The 21,643-nt window shown below is 47.1% G+C and overlaps 1 protein-coding gene across 2 annotated transcripts in view; it reads left to right on the forward strand.

The window, feature by feature from the left end:
- The window catches only part of LOC119255360 (low-density lipoprotein receptor class A domain-containing protein 3), a 140,840-nt gene that overhangs the window by 59,819 nt on the left and 59,378 nt on the right, over positions 1-21,643 (forward strand). For both annotated transcript variants that reach the window (XM_054699269.1, XM_054699270.1), the window contains exon 2: positions 20,521-20,667. In XM_054699269.1, the coding sequence (XP_054555244.1) occupies positions 20,521-20,667 (147 nt within the window). The remainder of the gene's footprint in view (positions 1-20,520; positions 20,668-21,643) is intronic.

The following is a 21,643-nucleotide window of genomic DNA, read 5'->3' on the forward strand; positions in this document are numbered from 1 at the left end:
TTTAATTAGTAAATTTAGATGTCTTCTGTTTTTTCAGTCACTAGAGGTTAGGAACTCTGAGTACTGTATCTCTAAGATAAGAACTAGAGGGAATTAAAAAAAAATATTTTTTTGAATTATGAAACTGGAACAATCTGTAGATGGGAACAGTGGAAAGAAGGAAACTGGTGCTTTTAGAGGCAGAAAATGGAAATTCACTTTAAATATTTATTATTTCTTATTTTCTAAATCCTCATCTCTCCATTCTAGTCTGGTTCCCTGTTCATTTCATAACAGAAAAAGATGTGTGTATCAGCTTGCTCATAGATGATGGTATTTAGTAGATTTTGAGATAGAAATGGCAGCTCTCATTTATTCATATGGGCATTTTGTGAAATATTTTGTTTTCTAAATATTGGTGAGCTTTCTTCTCTCATTCTTTAAGCAGCCCTGAGGATAATGCCTGATTCATAGAGCAGTTGAGTGAAACACATTTTCCTGAAATCGTGTGTTTGTGCTCGGGCCCCCTGGCCTTGGCTCAGCAGTACGGACTTTGCAAGACTGATGTCTGTTTTCTTAGACTGGTATTTTACAGAATCTATTCCCTTCTCTCCTCCAGTGTATGTAACCCCCAGTGGACTGTGTTTTGAGGTTTTTCCTTCTTTGAGGAGTTGGGATTGTTTCTGATTCCTTGAGGTCTTCCTGTCTCCCCCAGACCAGCTTTGCTGACAACCTGTCCAACCCACCCCAGACTCCAGCCATCTGGGGCTGGGTCTCCATGTTGGTGTGTTGTCTGGGAGGATCTGAGGCACTGGTGGGGAGCTGGGTTTACTGGCACCCCTGCTCCCTCTCCCTTTTTTTGTTTACTTAATAAGGATACTATAGCTTTTGTTAACTCTTCAGTTGGTTGGTTCTTTTTAAGCCCTTGGCGGTGTGATTTCTGGGCCTGTGACTGGCTGCTGTTTGGGCCGGGTGAGTATGTCCTGAAGTGTTCCTTCCACACCTCACCCCCTTCTTCCCTCCAAGTCTGAGCTTTGAGCTGGTCCTTCTGTGTTTTTACAAGTTTGGGATTTGTCCTGGTTGGGGGAGGTGGCAGGAGATTGAGTTGCTCTGGGCCAAAGTTTGAACAGAAGCTGTTTGTTTTGTGGGAACCTAAGAAGCTGGTGTGTAAGAGAGAGAGAGAGAGAGAGAGGCGTGCTTGACAGCAATGTAATGTGTCTGTGCAGAGAATACAAATGGAATCACCAACCTGGCCTTTAATGAAAATGCTAAATAGTGTCAAGAGAGATAATGGTCCTGTTGTGTTAGCAGAGTTGAGTCAAAGTCGCTGGAAGGGTACGCTGATCCCCGCTCACAGCTCCTCTCCTTGAACACTGGGCAGTGGCCATAGTGACTTGGAAGTGCCTTTTTGAGAGAGTGACCGCAGCGAGGGAGAGCGGGAAAGCTGGACTTCTCCTCAGAGATGGGTGGGGAGCAGCAGCCTTAGGTGGCTAATTCTAGATTCCTGGAATGTCAATCTTTCTGGATTGCTGTTCTTTCTCTGAGTTTCTTTTTGTTTTTTGTCAAAACCAAACAAAAAAACCTTTTATTTGACAAAAGCAGGGATGGGGAGGAATCCCAAAGTAATCCCATGGAAAAGTTCATTAGAGACCTCAATATACCCCCAAGTGGAAGAATCACCCCAGGAGAGAGTGGGGCCTGAGGAGGAGGAATAGCCAGAGCTGGCGTGGCCTGGGAGGAGAGTCCCAGGCCCAGCTGGTTCAGTTGCATTTTGGAACCAGGACAAGATCGGCCGTGGGACTTTTCCATGATTCCCAGAGTCCCTCCAGCCAGGTTCGGTGGATGGGGCCACAGAGCCTGGTGCCAGGTCTGAGAACTTTGCATACTTGGGGTTTAACAGGGTGTGGCTGATGCCATTTTGGGCACTGGAGCGAAGGAGTGGGGCTGTTTTGATATTAGGGGAAAATGAGCAAATCGATTAAAAATAAACGCTGGACATTCCATTCCCGCCTCCTCACACTGCCAGTCCCCCCACCGGCACCATCGCGGCCACGTGGACTGCTGGACTTGGCATGACTGGCCAGAGAGTTTGCTGGTGGCTTGGATGTAGGAAGAAGGGAGAAGGTCAGCTGGGAATGGACAGAGCTTACCCGTTCAAGAGAGTTTCTTACATTATTTAAGTAAACTTTTTATAGAAATTTCTCATATACACCAAAAAACATATAGGTGTTAACGGAGGGGAAGAGGTGCCTTGAATTCTCATGCAGTCAATGCCCTTGGGAAAGCAGTGCACACATCAAGAAAGAGAGCCTTAACCAGCACCCCGGAACCCCCAGTGTACGCCCTGCTCACCGCCTCTCTCCTCCTGTCTTCCAACATCATAAATTACTTTTGCCTGGTTTTGAGTTGGCAAGAATAAGAGTGCCTGGCTCCCTTTGCTCGACATTAAAAATATCCAATTTCCGCCCCCTTTCCAGGAGGCAATTGTGGGATGACCCCCCACCCACTTCGGTTGCAAGGACATTCGGAAACCTTGGCAACCCGTCGCCCCACCAGCCGCGGGCTCCAGGCCCTGGCACCCTCACTCCAGGCGCCTGTGAATGAGCCCCTCTGTCTTCCAGCAGAAGCGTGTCCTGATGCCGCCTGGAAGACCCAGTAGCGGGAGGCAGGAGCCCAGAGCAAACTGTAATTGTGGGCTCACCGTGCGCGCTGGCCTTGGAGAGACACTACATTCCTCACAGAGGACAAATTAAATTTATATCCCTTAATTGGAGGCAGAGCCCCCAGCACGCCCACACAGGCCACCGAGGTGGGGGCCTCTGGAAGGTGGGGGAGAAGCGCTGGCAGGAGGGCGGGGAGCCATGTGGCCGGGAAAGGTGGCTCAGAAGCTCTCTTCTAGACTGTGTTTGTGTTCTAAGAGGGAATCAAAGGGAGTCTAGCCCTTGGGTAGCTTCCTGTAATAACTCATTAAGAGGCCACTATCCTCAAGAGTTTTCCAAACGATTCTCCTCTTCTGTTTTTATTTTTTTTTTTGGTTTGGGCCTGTGTTTGGAGCTATTCATTTCATGACTGTGTAAAAGCCCTATGTCCCCAAATTTGCTTTCCCCAGGTTTGAAGGAGGGCTTTGTCTTTTTTATGTTTTGTAAATTGGTGAATAGGATGGCGGATGGGTATGTGCATGTGTGCTTTGATAATGAGCAGTGTTATGCAACTGCTTCTCTAGATCATCATGTAAGTTCTCCACATGGTATTTTTTTTTTTAAGATTTATTTATTTATGCATACAAGAGCCGGGGTACAGGCCAGAGGTGTGGGGGGGGGTGAGAGGATCCACCAGAGACAGAGTGGGGAACAGAACACGCAGATTGACCAAAGTACACTGCTGAGGGGAGCAGTGGGTGAGTCAGGAGAGGTCTGCTGCACCATGTGGGTTGCTCCCTTGCTGGCCGGGAATGGAACTCGTGATGCAGTGGCTGCGGATTGCCTCATAGGTTGCATCTTAATCCATCACCACCAGGGAGGCCCTCCACATGGTATTTTTAAGGAACACGGTTTGAAGAAGAAATGCCAATAGAAAATACACTCCTATTTTTATGGCATCTCTCAGTTCCTTCGCTCGGAGTGTATGTTCTGGATCTTGAGATGCAGCCATAATACAGGTGCCTATGTATGCTCACATATGTCTCTAGAGATAAACAAGAATGGACTGCTGTACATCGTTGTTTCTCAGCTTGCACTGACTCTATTATGGATAGTCTTCCATGTTGGTACATTCTGGATCCTGAGTTCTATTTAAAGTGTTCCGGAAGGGATAAGCTGTATTGTAGTTATGTATCTTCCTCTGGGCAGATATTTATGTTCTTTTAAGTTTTGAGCCTATACCAAAAAGTGATGTAAAGAAAAAGTTTTCTGCATGTTTCTCTATGCATTTATGTACTCTTGCACATAGAGCCTTCGAAATGGAATCAGTGGGTCTGAACGCAATAAACTGCTGGGTGCTACCAGCTGGCTGCAGAAAGCTTGTACTATAGGCCACTCACCAGTGTCCTCACTTCCCTGCCAGCTCTTGATTTTACCCATCATTTTAACTTTCACTAATCAGAATGTTTATTTAAAAATGACATTTCCTCTTGTATTTGTTGCTATATGTCTCTTCATTTGTTTAACTAGTCATCTTTATTTTTTCTGACATGCTTCTTAATTTCCTTTATCTTTTTTTTCGGCTGGTTTGTTTGCGATTTTCCTAGTGAATTTTGAGCCATTCTTCTCATTTATGGATCTGGGATTGTTTTCAAAGATACAGTTCAGGAAAAAAAAAAAATCATCTGGACTGACATTTCTGGCTATAATGCTCCATAAAGATCAAGCAGGCCGTCCTCTTTTTGGCACTAGTTAAAGGCTTAGTTTTCCATTTTGTTTTTATTTAATTATGTGAAATTTTTCCTCCTGGCAGAGAGTCTCAACTGTCTGTAAATGCATTATCATTTATGCAGCACGGGAGGATCGTGATGTGAAGTGGAAAGAGAGCAGTGCCAGGCAGGGCTGGCGTCCGTCGGAGCTGATTATCGTGAACCTTTCATGAGAAGCTGGATCCCTTGCCTCATTTCTCTTAAAAACCATGGTCTCCCCTGTCTTTAGCATAAAGGCACATGATAGACACAAGAAGAGACAGGGCGAGCCTCTCAAGTGGCATTGGCAGCTCTCTGCTTCATTATGTTTCTTTACTCTGCTGGCATTCCTAGATCCATGTTGTTCCCTAAACTGCCTTGGCAGAGTCCTGGGGAGCCAGCATCCTCTTATCCCAACTGAACTCTACGGAGGGTTGTGACCATCCGAAGAGGTGAACAGACCAGGTTGTTTGTCCAGAGTCTGTCAGGATTTCCCGGAATAGTGGTCTCTGGGGACCTGGGTCCCAGTGCTGCCAAGGACATCGATGAGAGAGGCAGAACCCCTCTGGCTCCTTTATTCCTCCAGGCTGCCCACACTGCCTCCATGAGCACTGGGCTTCTCAGCCTAAAATGCCACTATCTTTGGTGCAGCTGTCACTACTCCCTGGATACAAGAAGAAACAAACAAAGTCCGCATGTAGGGTGCTGATGGTTTGAGATTCACCACAGGGAGAGAAGTCAACCCAAAGGCTTGATGGAGGCTGTCTCGCTCCACCCAGTGTGGAGCAGAAGCTCTTGTGGGTGCTGTCAGCCCCTTGATGCACCTGGGCCTGATTCCTCTCCCCCATAACATGTCCATGGGCTGGCTCTGAGAATGGGTCATCACAGATTGCTAGACTTGCCTCATAGGCAGCTGCGTCAGATATTGCTGGCAGTCCAAGTCATTTGCAAAGTCCTCAGGCCAGACAGTTCTGGAGGCAAGTGTCTGCTGAGGTTACAATCTAAAGCATTAGGTTATACTTGAGTTGTTTTATTTGAGGCATGAAGAATTATTCACCACTCAATTGTGGTATATAGAGAAAACAAACAGATGAACTAAATTAAAGAAAAACCAACTTTTGGACTATAAGACCAATTAGTGGTTACTGAGAAGGGAAGGGGGAAATAGGATGGATAAATTGGGTAAAAGGGGAGCCATCGTATGGTGGAGGATAGAGTTGGACTTTGAGTGGTGGCCTTAATGTATCTATACATGTTGATTCTCAGTGAGGCACACCTGAAACTTACGTAATTTTTTAAATTTACTTATTTGTGTATATTTTACATCATTGTTCATTTTTGTACAGTGTTTGGTTTCTCCTCTCAAGTGTATTCCCTGTAAAATCCCCACCACTAATTCACCCAAGCACCATCACGATAGTCGCTTATGCTCTTCCCTCCTATTTTAATCCCTCGCCCTCCCCTGCAGAATGTCTCTGATTTATAGTTGCCTATTAATTTTGTTTATTTATTAATATTATCTTTTCCTGATCCTTTATTTGGTTTTCCTATATTCCTCGTATAAGTGAAACCATCCAATATTTTTCTTTTTTTTTTTTTTTCTGGCTTATTTCACTGAGCATAATCTCATCCAGCTCCGTCCATGTTGCTGCAAATGGCATGAGTTTATCTTATCTGGTTGCTAAATAGTATCCCATCATGTATATATGCCCCATCTTCTTGATCCATTCATCTATTTTGGGGCATTTGTGTTGTTTCCATATCTTACCTATATCAATAGTGCTGCAATAAACATGGGGGTGCAGGTATCCTTTTGAACTCATGTGAAGTTTATATAATGTTATAGTGCAATGTTATTTCAATTTAAAAAGAGGATTACTCAGTTTAATTCATAGATGAAGATTGCACTGTAGAAAATTCCAGGCTCCATGCACTTCTGAAGTATGAAAATAATAATATGAATAAAAAACATTTTGAGTTCCCGCCCCCTCTGTTTTACAAAAAATCAAGTTCTGATCAAACTGTTTTCTCAGCATGAAGAAATATATTTTCCTTCCATAAATCTTTAGCTGCGTACAAATGTGGACTCCCCACAGAAACTGAAGAATAATCCTAACTTGTAGGGAGAGTCCACAAAATGTCTGGTGAAATACTTTTCATAACATTATAGCCCAAAGAAGCAACCATCCATATTTCCATTCGCCCACATCCTTTATCCCTCTGTCTCCATCAATTCATTTCAGCAAACATTCTATCCTTGGCTCTGGGCTACCTTAGGACACATTCCCTCCTCTTGTGTAAAGTTGCCCCTGAAGTTTCATAGGAAGACAGGTGCACACACAGTGGAGCATCATGATAAGTGAAGAGGTAGAGGTTTGTATAAGTTCTACACAGGTCCCCTGTGCTGATTCCCCAATTACTGGTCTTGCCCTTCATTGGATGGGAGCCATGGGAGGATTTGAAACTCCATGCGGTGTCAGATTTGCCTACAATTGTACAAAGGAAGCCTTTTAGAGGTCAAGACATCATCTGGGAAATAGAAGGATTAGTACTGGGGTTGTGAGTGCTACGGTGGATGGCAAGGAAAGATAGATGTGGGAGATGTTTAGCACTGATGGGAGTGGGGTCAGGGAGAAGGTGGTTGGTGGTTCTACCAACTGGAACACCCATGGATGCAGGAGGAGAGGTTTAGAAGAAAACCCAAAGCTCTGTTTTGTACATGCTGGCTTTATGTTGGGGATAGAAGTTTCTGGGGCAGTAGGTGATGGAAGTGTACATTTGTGGGTGGAGCATGGGGTAACTGGGAAGAGAGCTGAGTTGGAGATGGAGCCCAATGGACGATGAGGTGGCTTTTTGGGGAAGGAGTACTGTATGTACCCGGGAGGTGTATTGTATCTATCACTCCAGCAGAGCTCTGAAGGCTGGTGAGGGATGGTTGGAGAAAGAGGAGTCTCCAGTGTGACTGAGGACAAAAGGTGTGTGGGGGGTGGGGGTTGGATATGGATTTTCAGAAGGAGGGGATGGTCTCTTTGGTCCAAGGCAGCAGAATTGTGCTTATGGTGAAAACTGAAAAGTAACCTTTGGATGCAGAAGTTAGGAAGTTTGGGGGCCACTGGTGACCTTGTGAGCATAGATTCAATAAAGGGAACTGCACCTACTGGGTGTCAGTGGATTGAGGATCCCACAGGCAATCGGGTCTGAATCTGTTTGAAGGTTCTTTATGGTTTTGGCGTTCATCAAGCCTTTCACTTCTTTCCACTGACGTGGTGCCCTGTTAGCAGAGAGCACAGGGTAACCTAGACAAGCCACGTCGTGGGGCCGTTCTATGCTCTGAACAATCACACTGTAATGAGCAGCCCGTCTCCCGACCTCCTGTCTCAGATGCTAGGATTCTATTGTTTTTCATTCAAGGTGGGTCCTTTTACACTTCAGATCACCCTTCCTTTAATTATTAATCATGTAACTACATTATAATGGTATGTCTTGTGTAATGACATATTATGTGCCTACATTACATCTAGTCTTTATATAACAGCAATTCTTTAATAGTGGGTAATAATACCTTTAACAAATGAACTCTGGCTAATCTATGGCCTCTATCTGTGTGCTGTCTTATAAAATGTATGATAATTCTGGAAGTGTCCACTGAATTTTTAGTACTTTTTTCTTTTTCCTTAAGAGTTTTTCTGGTGTGAGTGACACACAATTAGACTCATGTTTCCAGGCCTGTGATTATGTGAAGAAACAGCCCCTTGGTGAACTGAGGGAGCTTGTCAGGGTTGCTTTTGATCCATCTCCATTTTATAGAGGAGGAAACTGAGGCACAGAGGGTTTACCCCAGTCCCTGAGCTTGGAAGCAGCATGGATTTAGAATTCATAGTTTGTGAACTCCTGACTGACCTCAGTGAGAACTCTGAAATCCCTCTTTTATTTGCTTTGTTTTTTGCACTGTCATAATCTACCCTTTCCAGTTTGGAAAATCCAAACAAGTTTGTCTACACAGTTTCAGACCTTTGATTTAGCAAATCTGACAGGTTCCTTGCAAAGCTAAATTACTCCCTCTGAAAGCTGTGCTCCTTCAGACTTGCACACTGACTTGGGGGCTCCAGCAGTAAATACTGCTCAACTCGGGCACTTGTTACATGTGCAAACGTCATTTACTCTAGAAGTCAGCTAATTCCTCATGATGGAGGGCCCCTCGTCACATTCAGCGCCCAGGGAGGATGCCCTCGTGAGCAGGTTGTGAAAACGGGGTGGACCGGTTTAATGGATTAAGCTACTTAAGAAAATTTAAAAAGACTCTCTGGCTAATACATATTCCCGCCTGGCTTGGTGGTGGCAGGCCCGTGTTTTTGATTCCCTTGGCACAGTTCCTCTCCTAATCAGAAGTGATAAGCCGAACAATGGTTCATTTGCTGAGACATGATAGAAGATTATGGATAATCCAAGTGAACCAGAGAGGCCCCGGATCCGTGGGGACAGGAGCCAGGTCTGCTGGCCGCCCCTTGGCACATTATTTTCTCCTGTCAGAGGAGAGCATGGGCCAGGCGTCCCTGTGTGGATGAGGGGGCAGTGGGAGTTCTAAATAGAATCTGGCGTTGTCCAGGGGCTGGAAACCCCGGCTTCTCTGGCTGCTCCAGCCCTGCTTTTGACAGGCTGGTTGATCTCTAGGTCCTGCTCTCTCTGTACTTAAAAAGGAGGAACTGCCTTCAGTACCTGCCTTGCAGGGATGCTTTCAATTCTTTGAAGGAAGAGCTCTGCCTAAATCCGGGCCATTATTTTTAAATGAAGGACAAAGACCTTATGGAGGATGGGCAAGTAATAAGTGTTTGCCTGCCTGCTGTGGTACGGGGTGTGTGTCCACAGAAATAAGAAGGAGCTGGTTGACTGTTGGAAAGAACTAGAACAACATCTATTACTGCCTTACTTTGTACCTGGGGAAATGAGGCCCAGGGAGGTGGAGCAACTCCCTCAGATCCTGGGGTGGATGGCATGTGCCTTTCTCTTTTCTCCTGCTTCATAACCATGTTTTTTGGGGGCAGGTTGGTTCACATTGATGCCTTGACCTCTGTTTCAGAGCCCTAAGAATGATTCAAGAGGGTGAGTTATTTCTTAGGAATAAAGGGACAGAGGCTGCTGCGTGTTGGAAGGCACACAGCAGCTTATGCTGCGAGCTCCTTGTCTGTGTTCTTAAAATCTGGTGTCTGTCCCTAAAGTCTGCTTGTTTGGACCTAAGTGACCAATGAACTCAGGCAAGCTCTGCCTGCCCAGGTGGACCATTGCTGGAAGGCAGGGAGAGAAGAGGCACCAGTATCCTCTGAGCACCACTGAGAGCAACAGCGATCTGGGGAGAGTCAGAGAGAATGTGTGAAGGGAGGAGGGAATTACAAATACTGAATTCAATTCTTATTGAATCCCAGGTACACACCACCTCTTCTATTTACTTTTTCCCTATGTCTGTTACATGTACAGCTATTCTATCTCTGTCCTTAGCAACTCTGCCAGGGGAGTGACCCCGGTTTTACAACTGGAGATTGGAAGCTCAGAGAGAGTAACTCACTTGACTGGAGTCACACAGCTTGTTACAGTCATTTGAATCAAATCACAGCCCTGCTGCCCCAACTGCCCACACCCCATCCCCCTGTTTGCTCAGCTGCCTATAGCCCCATGGTGAGGGGTGAAGAGGCAGATGGCATGAACTATTCTGAGAAAGACAGCCTTATAGTGGCCCTCCCCACCCTGACTTCACAAGGAGTTAGCATTTAAAATATATCTGACCTTCTGCTAGGCCTGGCTATTTTTATTTTTGGAATGTCACAGCTTCAAAAGTTGGGTGGGTAAATTTATCTTAGGAGTTGTGTTTATTTTTTTTTCCTGCACAATCCATTTCTACTCTGCAACTGTGGCTGCCTTTCAAAAAATGAAGAGTTCATAATAGACCGAATCTCCCAGGTGAATGCTTTGCATTTGCTCTTTTTCCCCATGTGACACCTGCCCCTTTATCGCTCATCCTTTCACAGTTGATGGGGTGTTTGAAGCTAAAATATTCATGTAAACAGCCCCGTATGTCTTTCATAGATTATTCTCAAATAGCATAATTTTTATCTTTATAGTGAATGCCATTAATGAAATATTTTTAAAGTGGTAGACAAAAGGCACCAAGAATAACCCAGAGAAAACCAGCGTGTCTTCCTTCTGGCTCCACTGATCCCTCATATTTGGTCATGCTTGCCTTGGTTTTAAAGAAACGAATCTTACAGTGAAAGTTACTTGCGTTCTTTATTATCCACAAGGTCACCACTGTCCTGGATGAATATTTTCAGAAATCCACTTACATCTGTGTGCACCCATGAAAAGACTGTATTTTTTTTTTTTAAAGATTTATTTTTATTTATACAAGAGCTGGGGAACAGGCCAGAGTCGCAGGAGGGTGAGAGGATTCACCAGAGTCAGAGCGGGGAGCAGAACAGGCAGACGGACTGAAAGCACTGCTGAGGGGAGCAGCGGGTGAGACAGGAGAGGTTTGCCTCGCCATGTGGGATTCTTGCCCACCGGCCAGGAGGCTGCGGACAGCTTCACAGAGCTGCGCTCAACCCGCTGCGCCACCGGGGAGGCCCGAAAAGACTATTTTTCAGTCTTGATATAAGTGCTGTCTGTCATTTGCCATTTTTCCTAAGCTTTCCGTAGATGTATCCATGTTGATTCACTCCACCCCAGTTTGTTAAATCAGAGCTCTGGGTGGTGTTCCATTGTGTGGGTGTACCCCAATTTTTCATCCACTCTCCTTTTGATGAGCATTTAGTTTGTCTTGCCATCTTGTGGTGAACGTTCCCTTGCTGCCACCTTCTGCACGTTTCCCCAGGTCTGGGGTATGCAACGGGACAGAGTTAGCTGGTTCACAGGGTAGGAATGTCTTCAGCCTCACTCGGAGTTGCCAGGCGGCTCTTTCAGAAGCATCCACCATGGGCAGTGTGATTCCTGTTGGTTCACATCCTCTCCCACTGGAGAATATCAGAATTCCAATTTTTGCAAGTCTAATCGGTAAGAAAGAGAACTTCCATGTTCTCTTTTGGTGGCAACTGAGTTTGAGTATATATTAAGTGACTCCTCAGAACTTTTCTCATAGCTGAAAGTACTTGGTAATATCTGTTGGGTTGCCTGAGTTTTCTTATAGTCTGCTAAAATAATCCTAAATAGGAGCGTTTGTGGATTATATATATAGTAGAAGCAGATACTGTCTTCCAGTTAGGTTAATGCCTTATCTTTTTTAAAGATTTATTTAACTTATGTATAGAAGAGCTGGGGTGTAGGCCAGAGGTGTGTGTGTGTGTGTGTGTGTGTGTGTGTGTGTGTGTGTGAGAGAGAGAGAGAGAGAGAGAGAGAGAGAGAGAGAGAGAGAAGGATTCATCAGAGACAGAGTGGGGAGCAGAATAGGTAAACTGACTGAAATACACTGCTGAGGGGAGCAGCCAGGAGACAGGAGAGGTCTGCTGCGCCATGTGGGTAGATCCCTGGCCAGGGATCGAACTTATGCCGCAGCGGCTGCACATGACTTCTTAACCACTTGCACCAACTTCATTACCAACTTCATTACCCATGCTTTTTTTTTTTTTTAGCATCTTATTTCAGAAATTCTTCCTTAGCCTGAGCTGGTCTTTGGTGGTCTTAAATGAAGCTCATTTTGCTTTTTTGTTCTTGTGCCTTGGCTTGGTCTGGTATGTCACATACATGGTGCCTGCATGTATCTGAGGTGAGCTGAGAATGTTTTCTGGTGAGTAGCTGTTGCAGGCTCCCTGGGCAGGGCACAGGCAGGGGGGCAGACTTGAACTTGGGGTCAGAACACAGTCCTACTTGACCCTGAGGCTGTTTCTGAGAGGTGCTGAAGTGTGGAGTTGATAGGCCTGGCTTATCTGCAAACCTGATAAAATTGGTCATTAAGCTCTCCTGCTCTCATCCTTCAGTTTAGCTTCACTGCCTCATGCTCACTTTCTGCCGGCTGCTGCTACTGCTGATTGGAGCTGAAAGACAGCAGGCACTTGGGGCTTGGTCCTGCTGCAGGCCTGATGGGAGGCCAGCTCTTGGTGAGAGCATGGTTGTGTGAGGAGGGCTCAAGGAAGTTCATCCAGAAACCCTTCACTTCTGCTGCTCCTAGGAGCTCAGAGTACTCTGCAGACCCAAGCTCACCTACCATTGTATTTTGCACAGAAGTATGAGTGCGCTCAAGTCAGGTTTAAATAAACTCACAGAACTTGCAGGTCAGAACTGGCAGGGCCCCTAGGAGTCATCAGGTTCTATTCCCTTACTCATTCGGTTGGCAGGCATTTTACAGGGTATCTGGTGGCGGGATGGGGGGGTGGTACCTGGCACTTGCAAGTTGCTGGGGACACAGACTGAAACAGGACAGCCAGACCCCCTGCCTTTGTGGTGGGGAGAGTGACCACTGAGCCACTGGGACCATTTCAGAATACAGTGATGTGATGGGACAAAGAAGTGCCTTTGTATCTGGTGTCTTTGCTTTTTTGTTTTTCTAAGTATACCTGTCTCTTCTAGCCCAGGAGTTGGTAATCTGTGGCCTAAGGGTCAAAGTCAGCCACCCAGTCCCTGAGCTAAGTATAGCTTTTACATCTTTTAATGACTAAGAAAAAAAGAATTAAACCTTGGCAATAGATTTTGCTGATCAGGAACACTATCTTTGAACCTTAGTCAAGTGAAATGCTACCTGCCTGACCCCCTCAGAAAATAACTCCATGTTTCTCATCAACAGGCCTGTATTACAGAATATTATTCTCAATTATTATGATAATATCTTAAATTTTATGTATCTACACAATACCATCATAATATCTTTAACTTGGCCTTCTGGCCTGCACAGCCAAAATATTTATTACTGACCCTGAAGACATTTGCAGACTCCTGTTCTAGCTGGTGACCTTGAGCAGGTTGCTTCTTTCATTCCATTGTCCCCATCTGCAAAAAGGGCTATTGAAAGAAGTAAAGGGAAACTGATGCTAAACTCCTGCCACGTGTTAACAGTGGATGTTGGATCTTACCTAGTGTAAAGTCAATAATGATCAATTTCTTCAGGGCTGTGAAAAGTAATGTAAGGAAGGATCGGGACCACCGGGGTGGGATGGGACATGGTGATTCCCTTTGGGGGTCAGAATCCTGAGGACTAACATCCTCCAGTGTTGCTGTCTGGCCCACAGAGCGGTGGACCTTGGACCTTGCCAGGACTGCCTCTGACGAGTCCGCAAATCCCCAAGACTTTAATGCTGCTCTGACATAATTTTTCTCATGAAATGCAATGAAGCATAACTAAAAAATGTAAGTAACAGCTTCGGGCCCTTAATGAGGCTATAATACAGAACAAAAATAATTTATAAAGCTATTTCCTGGTGAAGAACTGTCCTTTTCTGAGACCTCTTCACTTTCTCTTTGCTTGCCTCATTAACACTAGCCATTGGCCTTCTTTGCTAACTCATTTTGAGAAGGAAACAAAGCATTTATCATTTTGTAACGGTTGCTACTCTGCACTCCATGGGAGAAGCAAAGACAAGAAGTTCTGTGAGGTGCAGATGCTGGGCGGACAGTTAGGCTCACTCACTGCCCAGGTGACGACCAACTACGAAGTGTTCCTGCAGCAGAATTACACATTGTCTTCCTTTAGGGGCACAGACAGTGTGGATATGAGTGCCAAGGCTTAGCAGTGCTGGCCTGAACCCCTTGGTCATTTCCTACCTTCTCACTAACTTTCCTGGGCTGTGTATCTGCCTGGAACAGATGGGTCAGTGCTGGATGGGGCTTCTAGAATGAGGTTCCAGGGCAGGGCGGGGGCAGAGTCTAGACAGAGCTGAAGTCCTGGCTCAGCTCAGGTGCTTGGAGCCAGAGGCATGTCCACACGCCAGGCTCAGACATCCACGATTCCCAGAGCAGAGCTCGAGCAGGAAGCTGTCTGATGAGAGCCGGATGGCTCTGGGAAGTCCTCAGCACAGACGACTCTGGTTCTGGCCCACAATGATGCCACCGGGCAGAGCAGTCTGGAGTCAAAAGGACCTCTGGGGATTTTCTAGGGATGTTTGCAAACATATTACTGAAAGACTTGGTACTAGACACGCGCCTGGACACGGAACGTCTGTGTGCTTTTGAAGAATTGAGGCGAAGGGAAAACAGATGGTTGTTTTTAGTGGCCTCGTAACATGATGGTTGTTGGCACGAGGCAGTGGGAAGAGGTGTGTTAACTCTCCAGGTAGGTTTTAGGGAAGATCTATTTGAGATCTCCAAAATGGCATGCTGAGCTGATGGGCAACTGTACTTATGTTTGTGTGTCTTGCTTTGTTGTTTACTGGGCCTGCTAACTGTTATGTCAGGAAGCAGAAGATAAAAACTCAGGCAAATGGGAAGAAATCTGTAAGTAATGGCCTGTGAATGGTTTGCAGATGTCAATTCTGTATTGCATCACGAACAGGGATATCCCTAATGGGGGGATCAACAGAGGGAGAGAGGAAAATGTGGAGGACTCCAAAGGGTAGAATACAATTCCCATTTCTCAGCTGGAACAGTCACCACTACTAACAGCATGTTCCAGAAGGAGAGTTCAGTGGAATGCAGCAGCTGTCTGCATTTTTTGCAGTTGCCCCTGTTTTGGCCCCCCTCATCAAATATAAATTTGTGGGTGCCAAAAATTTTGGAAGAAGCTGTTGCAGCAGGCTGTTTGCTTTTGCCCAATGGGGGAGGACTTGGACTTTTTTTTTTCTCATTCCTGGTGCAGATGGTGTAGTTATTTTAAGTAAGTGATGTATTGCAGTGAAAATGGGCAACTCTTTTTCATTTTTCAGCTTAATGAAAAAAAGAAAAGGAAGGAGGAGAAACCTCAGCTAGCCAACTTCGTGCTAATGCTTGTCTTTTTTGGAATCTAAATGTGTCCCAAGACAATGAGGTGGGTTAAATATTTCAGCCACTAGAAAGTTCTGCTGTCGGCCTGAAAAGATTTCTAACCTCTTTTAAAGCCGACAGGGTAGTAATTTACTTGCACTAATCCAGATATCCCCATGTCCCTTATTTTAACTACGTATGTACAGATTCTACTCATCTGCTAGGGAGAGGAAGCAAGAAGTAGATGGAACTTTCCAAGGAAGAGTATGGGAGCTGGGGATCGACCAGGACCCGAGCACTTGGTTTTCTTCTTAGAGCAGACACAAGTATTTATTGGGAAATCTCCTGAACAGCAGGTGCCAGGGATACAAAGTGGAATGAGACAGCTCTGCTTTCAGGGAGCATGCCGTCTAGTGGGGAGCCCAGATAAATCAGCAAGCCCACCTTGGGATAAGAGAAAAGGCAAGATGCTATCAGGATGAAAAAGGGAGGCTGCTTTAGGTTGGGTGTCAACAGGGATCTCAGACAAAGTGATAAAAAGCCCAGGTCCAAAAGGTGAATGAGATTAGCCGGATGTATTAGTTCACTAGGGCTTCCAAAACAAACTGCCACAGACTGGATGGCTTAAACAACAGACGTTTATTTCCTCGCAGTTCCAGATGCTTAGAAGTGTGACATGGGGTGGGATCAGCACCGGTTTCTTCTGAAGCCTCTCTCCTTGGCTTGCAGGTGTCTTATCCCTGTGTCTCTGTACCTGTGTGACCTTCATCTCTTTTATAAGGACACCAGTCACACTGGCTTAGGCCTCACCTGAATAACCTCATTTTCAGTTAATCTCTTCTTTTGTGTGTGTGTTCTGAGATTTCTGTTTTGTTTTTCTTTTTTTCTTTTTTATTTGTTTACTTTTTTTTTAAGATTTATTTATTCATGCATACAAGAACTGGGGTACAGGCCAGACGTGCGGGAGGGTAAGAGGATTCACCAGAGACAGAGCAGGGAGCAGAACAGGCAGACTGACTGAAATACACTGCTGAGGGGAGCAGTGGGCGAGACAGGAGAGGTCTGCTGTGTCATGTGGGACCCTCTCCGGGCAGCCGGGATCCAACCAGCACTGCAGAGGCTGCGGACAGGTTTACGGTGCTGTGCTTAACCACCTGCACCACCAGGGCAGCCCTCACTTAATCTTCTTTAAAGGTCCTGTCTCCAAATGCAGTCATATTCTGAGATACCAGGGTTTAGGGCTTCCCCATATAATTTGGGGTTTGGGAGGCAGGTGAGAGAGCTCAACCCATCGAACACAAAACACTGGGTGAAAAGAGGGTGGAAGCATCAGGGCCAGGAAGCAGCATGCGGGAGGCCCCACCGCAGGGAGGACATTTGTGTTTGAGGAGGTGGTTGCAAAGGAGGTGGCAGTGGTAGGCAGGGGCTGGGTCCTGCTGGGCCTTGTCATCCATGACAGGAGTTTCAGATTTATTATAAAGGCACCAGGGACATTAAAAAACCTCTCTCTGCTGTGTGGAGAAAGAGCTGGGGGTGGTGAGAAGCGAGTGTTAGGAGGTTGGTTTATGTCGGAGTGTCTCCACCACGGTCCCGTTGCCATTTCAGTCTCTGTGTTGTTGATTGTGGATGTAGGACAGCATCCCTGGCTTCTGCCACTAGGTACCATAACCAGTGGTCTCCAGAGATCCCCTGGAGGGCACAAGTGCCCCCTTTTGAGAACCAGTGGATTGGCGAGGGCAGCCGGGAATGGCCACTGCCAGTTTGGTGAGACACAGTTGGTGGGTTTGAGGAAGATTTTTGAAGATAAAATCAACAGGATTTAACCTCTCTGCTTTGGTTACTCCTTGGGCTTTTGAGTTTGACACTATTGTCACTTCCCTGAGGCTCTGTGACCTCTTCTACTGAATGGGGGTTTTGGGAGCAGGCCTGGAGCTGAGGACACCAGGCCTGGAGTCGAAGACACCAGGCGAGCTCTCTCTCTTGGTTCTTCTTGTCTTTGGCAGGGAAATAATTCAACATTGAAACCAGAGTCATACAGAAAAGCAAAAGATTTACTGGTAGATAAGAGGCAGGACAGGAAAGCTCTCTAGCAGAGAAGGGTCTCGAGTGGGGAGCCTCTGAGGGAGCAAGAAGTAGGTGCTTATATGGGTATAGTTGGCAAGGGGTAGGGGCTTGGTTTTGGATGTTTCCAAGTTGTATCTCTCATGGATTGACTGGGGCCCACAGGACCTCCTAGGTTACCAGGGCCCTCTGAGGTTTCCCACATTACCTGGCCTGCCTTCCCGAGACGGGCTTTGGTTCATTGCTTTGGATTTGTGTTACTGTGCATGTTCTGAACATTCCACTTTTTACTGTGTTGGGGGGCGGGGTGCCCAGATTCCCATCATTTGTTTCTCGTTTGGTGTGATAGGTGGGTTTAGGATACCTGGACTTGGGGAACCTCCCTGTTTCCCACCGATTCTTACTCATATTGATAAATGGGCTTGGAGCTCCCTGATCCTAATTGACTACCTGTTCCCATCTCCTAAACTCCCCATTCAATGGTGGAGGAATTGCTCAGTAGAACTCAGAGCTGGTGCCTCTGTGTTGTCATTCACCAGGCCCCAGGGACCCCGGTCCTGCCGGAAAAGCACTTGGAGCCCGCGGCTGGCGGGACCACCTGCGTGCAGCAGACGTGGTGTTTAGTCTCTGCCTCACACCCTTTCATCCGTCAGGACCATGTGCCGCCTGCCTGCTGACTCGCAGAGCCAGCTCCTTGGAATCTAATCTGGCCAATTTTCTGGCTCCGGAAATCTGTTTATCAGAACAAGATTTCACAGTTGTAGTGACTTTTCCAGGGGGCTCGCCTTGGAGGAGCTGGCGCTACAAAAGCACGTGTGAGTGATTTCCAAACCAAACAGAGTGACAGCTCCTTTCTTGGAGCCCTGGAGAGTTGCCTGCTTGCTGGTGGGGCTCGCTGGAATGTGTGTGTTTTCTGGATTCAGCCTTTTGTGTCTGGCAGGGATCCAGCACCTGACTATTGTCCTGGACGCCTGTCATCCCCCCTATGGCATCTGCTCTCCCCAGGGATGGGGGTAGGTTTTGTGTTCTCAGGGGTGGGGGTCTTGGGAGGGATTCTGGTACTGCATCTGGGCTCAGTGGACAGTCCCATGACCTGGGGTGTCCGACTTAGTAGGAAAACGGGTAGAATGGGGCATAGCACATTTGCGGGTCCTCGTAGCCAGAGCTGTGTGCCTTTTTATCCCATTGCCTCCTGCTCATGGACTGAGCCTCCTGCGTGGTGTTTGCCGACACTGTTCTCTAGGCCTGAGAAAAGCAAGAGATTCACTGGTAGATAAGAGGGAGGACTTATTTTCCCTTTTCGTGTATCTATCTGTGTCTCCCACAAATGCCACCTTTTACCTGGAGCCCTTTTTTAATGCCGTGAATTTCAACTTTATCCTAAGAGTAATGGGGAGCCATTCAGTGACTTTGTAAAGAAAGGAAGAGTCATGATCGTGTAGCGAGGTCTCACTGGCCACAGGAGGGACTCGGGATATGGGAAGGCCACATTGGGGGACTGTGGCTGTAATCTCAGTAAGAGACAGTAGTGACCTGGGCTGGAGTCGTGGCTGGAGCAGTGGTCACGAGCATGTTTGCGGGGTGATGGAATGGCACTGGGACAAGGGGCATTTATAGGGTGCCGATATGGGTAGTGGGACAGACTGAGGCCTCTCTGGATTCTCTCTTAGAATTTTCCCAGTGAACTCTGAAAGCTCATTTTCAGTAGGGAGACATGCGCAGACATTATTAATTCAGTACAATGGGGAGTGGGTCTGCAAGGAACACCATGGCACTGGGTTGATGTGATCCCACTTGTGCTGGCCTTGTGCTGGGCCCTTTCCATTTGGTTGCTGCAAAATATTTTCAGTATCGCCCAGAAGTACCTAGGCTGTGCTGCAGAGAAAGTGCTCATTTCTGCTTGGAGAAGCCAGGGAATCTCAGAGAGGGAGTGCAACATAAAAAGTCTGTGCTAAAGGGTGTGCAGGGAGATACTAGGTGATCCACATGCTGAGGGACATTCCAGTGAGAAGAGGTGCACATATAAGGGACAGTGCATGAAAGATGTAATGTTGGGGCCCTGAATGTTCAGAGCGAGAGAAGCTTCTCCCCAGCAAAGCTTGCGGAAGGGGATCATGGACCCTGCCTTCCCTCTCCTCGCCTGGGAGACACCCTCTTGTTGCATGGAAATGGAATCTTTAGTGCACTTGCTGCCTTTCCAGCCAGAAAGGAGGAGTCTTAGCTTTCATCTCTGCATCAGTAGGGCCCTTGTCTAAGGATCTGGTCATAAATATTCTATAACCGCTTGAAGTTATTGGACTTCAAGCAGTTCAATAAGTTCAATAACTTATTGACAACTCAGGAGGGAGCCCTGAAGCTGTGCTTGCTGAGGGACTGGTCTTCCCCCCTTAGCCCTCCCCAAGAAAGAGATATTCGTTGTCTCCCAGCCATTGATTCCATTAGCCCAGACCAGTTAGATTCTGGCTCCCTTGAAAATCTGCCCCCAGGGTCCAGTGGCAGGTGTATCCAGCACACCCTGCCTACACAACCTCGGCTTGGCCTGTTAGCTTTCAGCCTGAGTTGGTGGCACCATTTACTGACTGTATTCAGTGGAGCTGAATCTAAACCTTGGGACTCGGTCCTAAACCTCCAGCAACTTCTGGCATGCAGTTCAGTGACCTGGGTGCCTTCTTGGAGGTTAGAAGATCTGAGATAAGCTCTAGCTTGGCCTGCCCTCTCTTTGCGACCTCGGGCAGGTCAGTTTTATGCGCAAGACTCCTATTTCCTAAAGTGAAGTCATATCCCAGTATTCCTGCCAACTGGACCCGTGTTATGGAGTCTGTGCTTGTAGGGCCACAGGTCAGACGCCTGCAAAGAGCCCACGGTTCCCACTGATGGGAACATTGGGTCACTGGTCCTGGAACCTCCATTCTTAGTCACTGCTGATGAACGGGAAAGAAGGTTTCGATCTTACAACTGATCTTTTTGATGGAGAAAGAAAGAAAAAAAGCCCAACCTATTTTGTGCCAGGCACCTGATAAGGACTTTCCCAATATTTCTCCATTTAGTACAGAGCTTATCAGTCCATCTCACAGATGAGGAAACAGGCCCGGAGGAGTGATGGCTCCAACCCAAAAGTCTCCCTTATACAACCATGAGGATCAGGAGCCCTTCCACCCGTGAGCCTCGGGTCCTTGCTGGCACGGCCTCACGGTCTGACCCCCTGTCTCTCTCTCCCATAGAGAGCCAGCTGCTCCCTGGGAACAACTTCACCAACGAGTGCAACATTCCTGGCAACTTCATGTGCAGCAACGGCAGGTGCATCCCCGGCGCCTGGCAGTGCGACGGGCTTCCCGACTGCTTTGACAAGAGCGACGAGAAGGAGTGCCGTGAGTGACCGGGCCTGGACTGGGGGTGTGGGTGTGGGGTGGGTCCTGCAGACTCTGCTGTGGCAGGCGGGTGAGCTGGGCTTGCATGGATTCCAAATTCAGGGATTCAGCCACCTGCGAATGTCAGTGGGCCCACTATAAAGGACCTGGAACATCTGTGCATTTTGGTATAATGGTGGGGGATCCAGACAACAGTTCCCCTTGCAATCAAGGGCTGACTATGGTTAAGTTTGGGGGAGTCAAAGGTTATATGCAGTGTTTTTTGCCTGTCACCATCTCTCACCCATGTGTTGTTCAAGGCTTAACTGTATTCTGCTTGCATGTGCCCTTTTCTCTGTCCACATGGCGTGGCCTGGTCATCATCTTCAAATGGGCAACTTCAGGACAGGCCTGGGTGTGTCTTTGTCCCTCTCTGCCCTTCTTCTTCAACCTGTATAATAGGCATGAGACTTGGGTTAGTGGTAATCTAGGAGCAAAGGGAGGCACCTGGGGTGTGAGTTGAGGGGCGTCCAGGCTGTCAAATGATAATGATTTTTGCTCCATGGAGGACAATTTCTTGTGCTCGCTGGAACATAGGTAGCACCACAGAGTGAGCTTGGCCATGGTGCCCTGGCAGGTGGAGAGCTGGGCCAAGGCCTCTAGTGGGTCACTTTCTTGAGGCCACGTGGTTCCTGGCTCTGCTGTGGGCTTTGGGCACCAGGCCAGGGGGCCTCTCTGGCAGGAGAATTCTGCATGCTGACTTTTCATCTTCTGGACGCCAACTGAGGAAATGAGTGAGGAGAGATGATAATTTGAACTTTTAACATCACTCTTACGGGAATTTGAGTCCCAGTCTGTTGACTCATGGGAAGGAGCCCTGGGTTCGGAGCCAGACCCCTTCCCTTGCGATGTGCCCCCTTGGAAGGCTGTCTGCTCCCATACGGCCCCAGCGCCATGAAGGGCCCAGTGTCCCTGCTCCTGCCCAGCCCTTTGGAGA

This window comes from Talpa occidentalis, unplaced genomic scaffold (genome assembly GCF_014898055.3).
Source record: "Talpa occidentalis isolate TD23 unplaced genomic scaffold, MPIMG_talOcc4v2.1 talOcc4.3, whole genome shotgun sequence".
NCBI classification, from domain to species: Eukaryota; Metazoa; Chordata; class Mammalia; order Eulipotyphla; family Talpidae; genus Talpa; species Talpa occidentalis.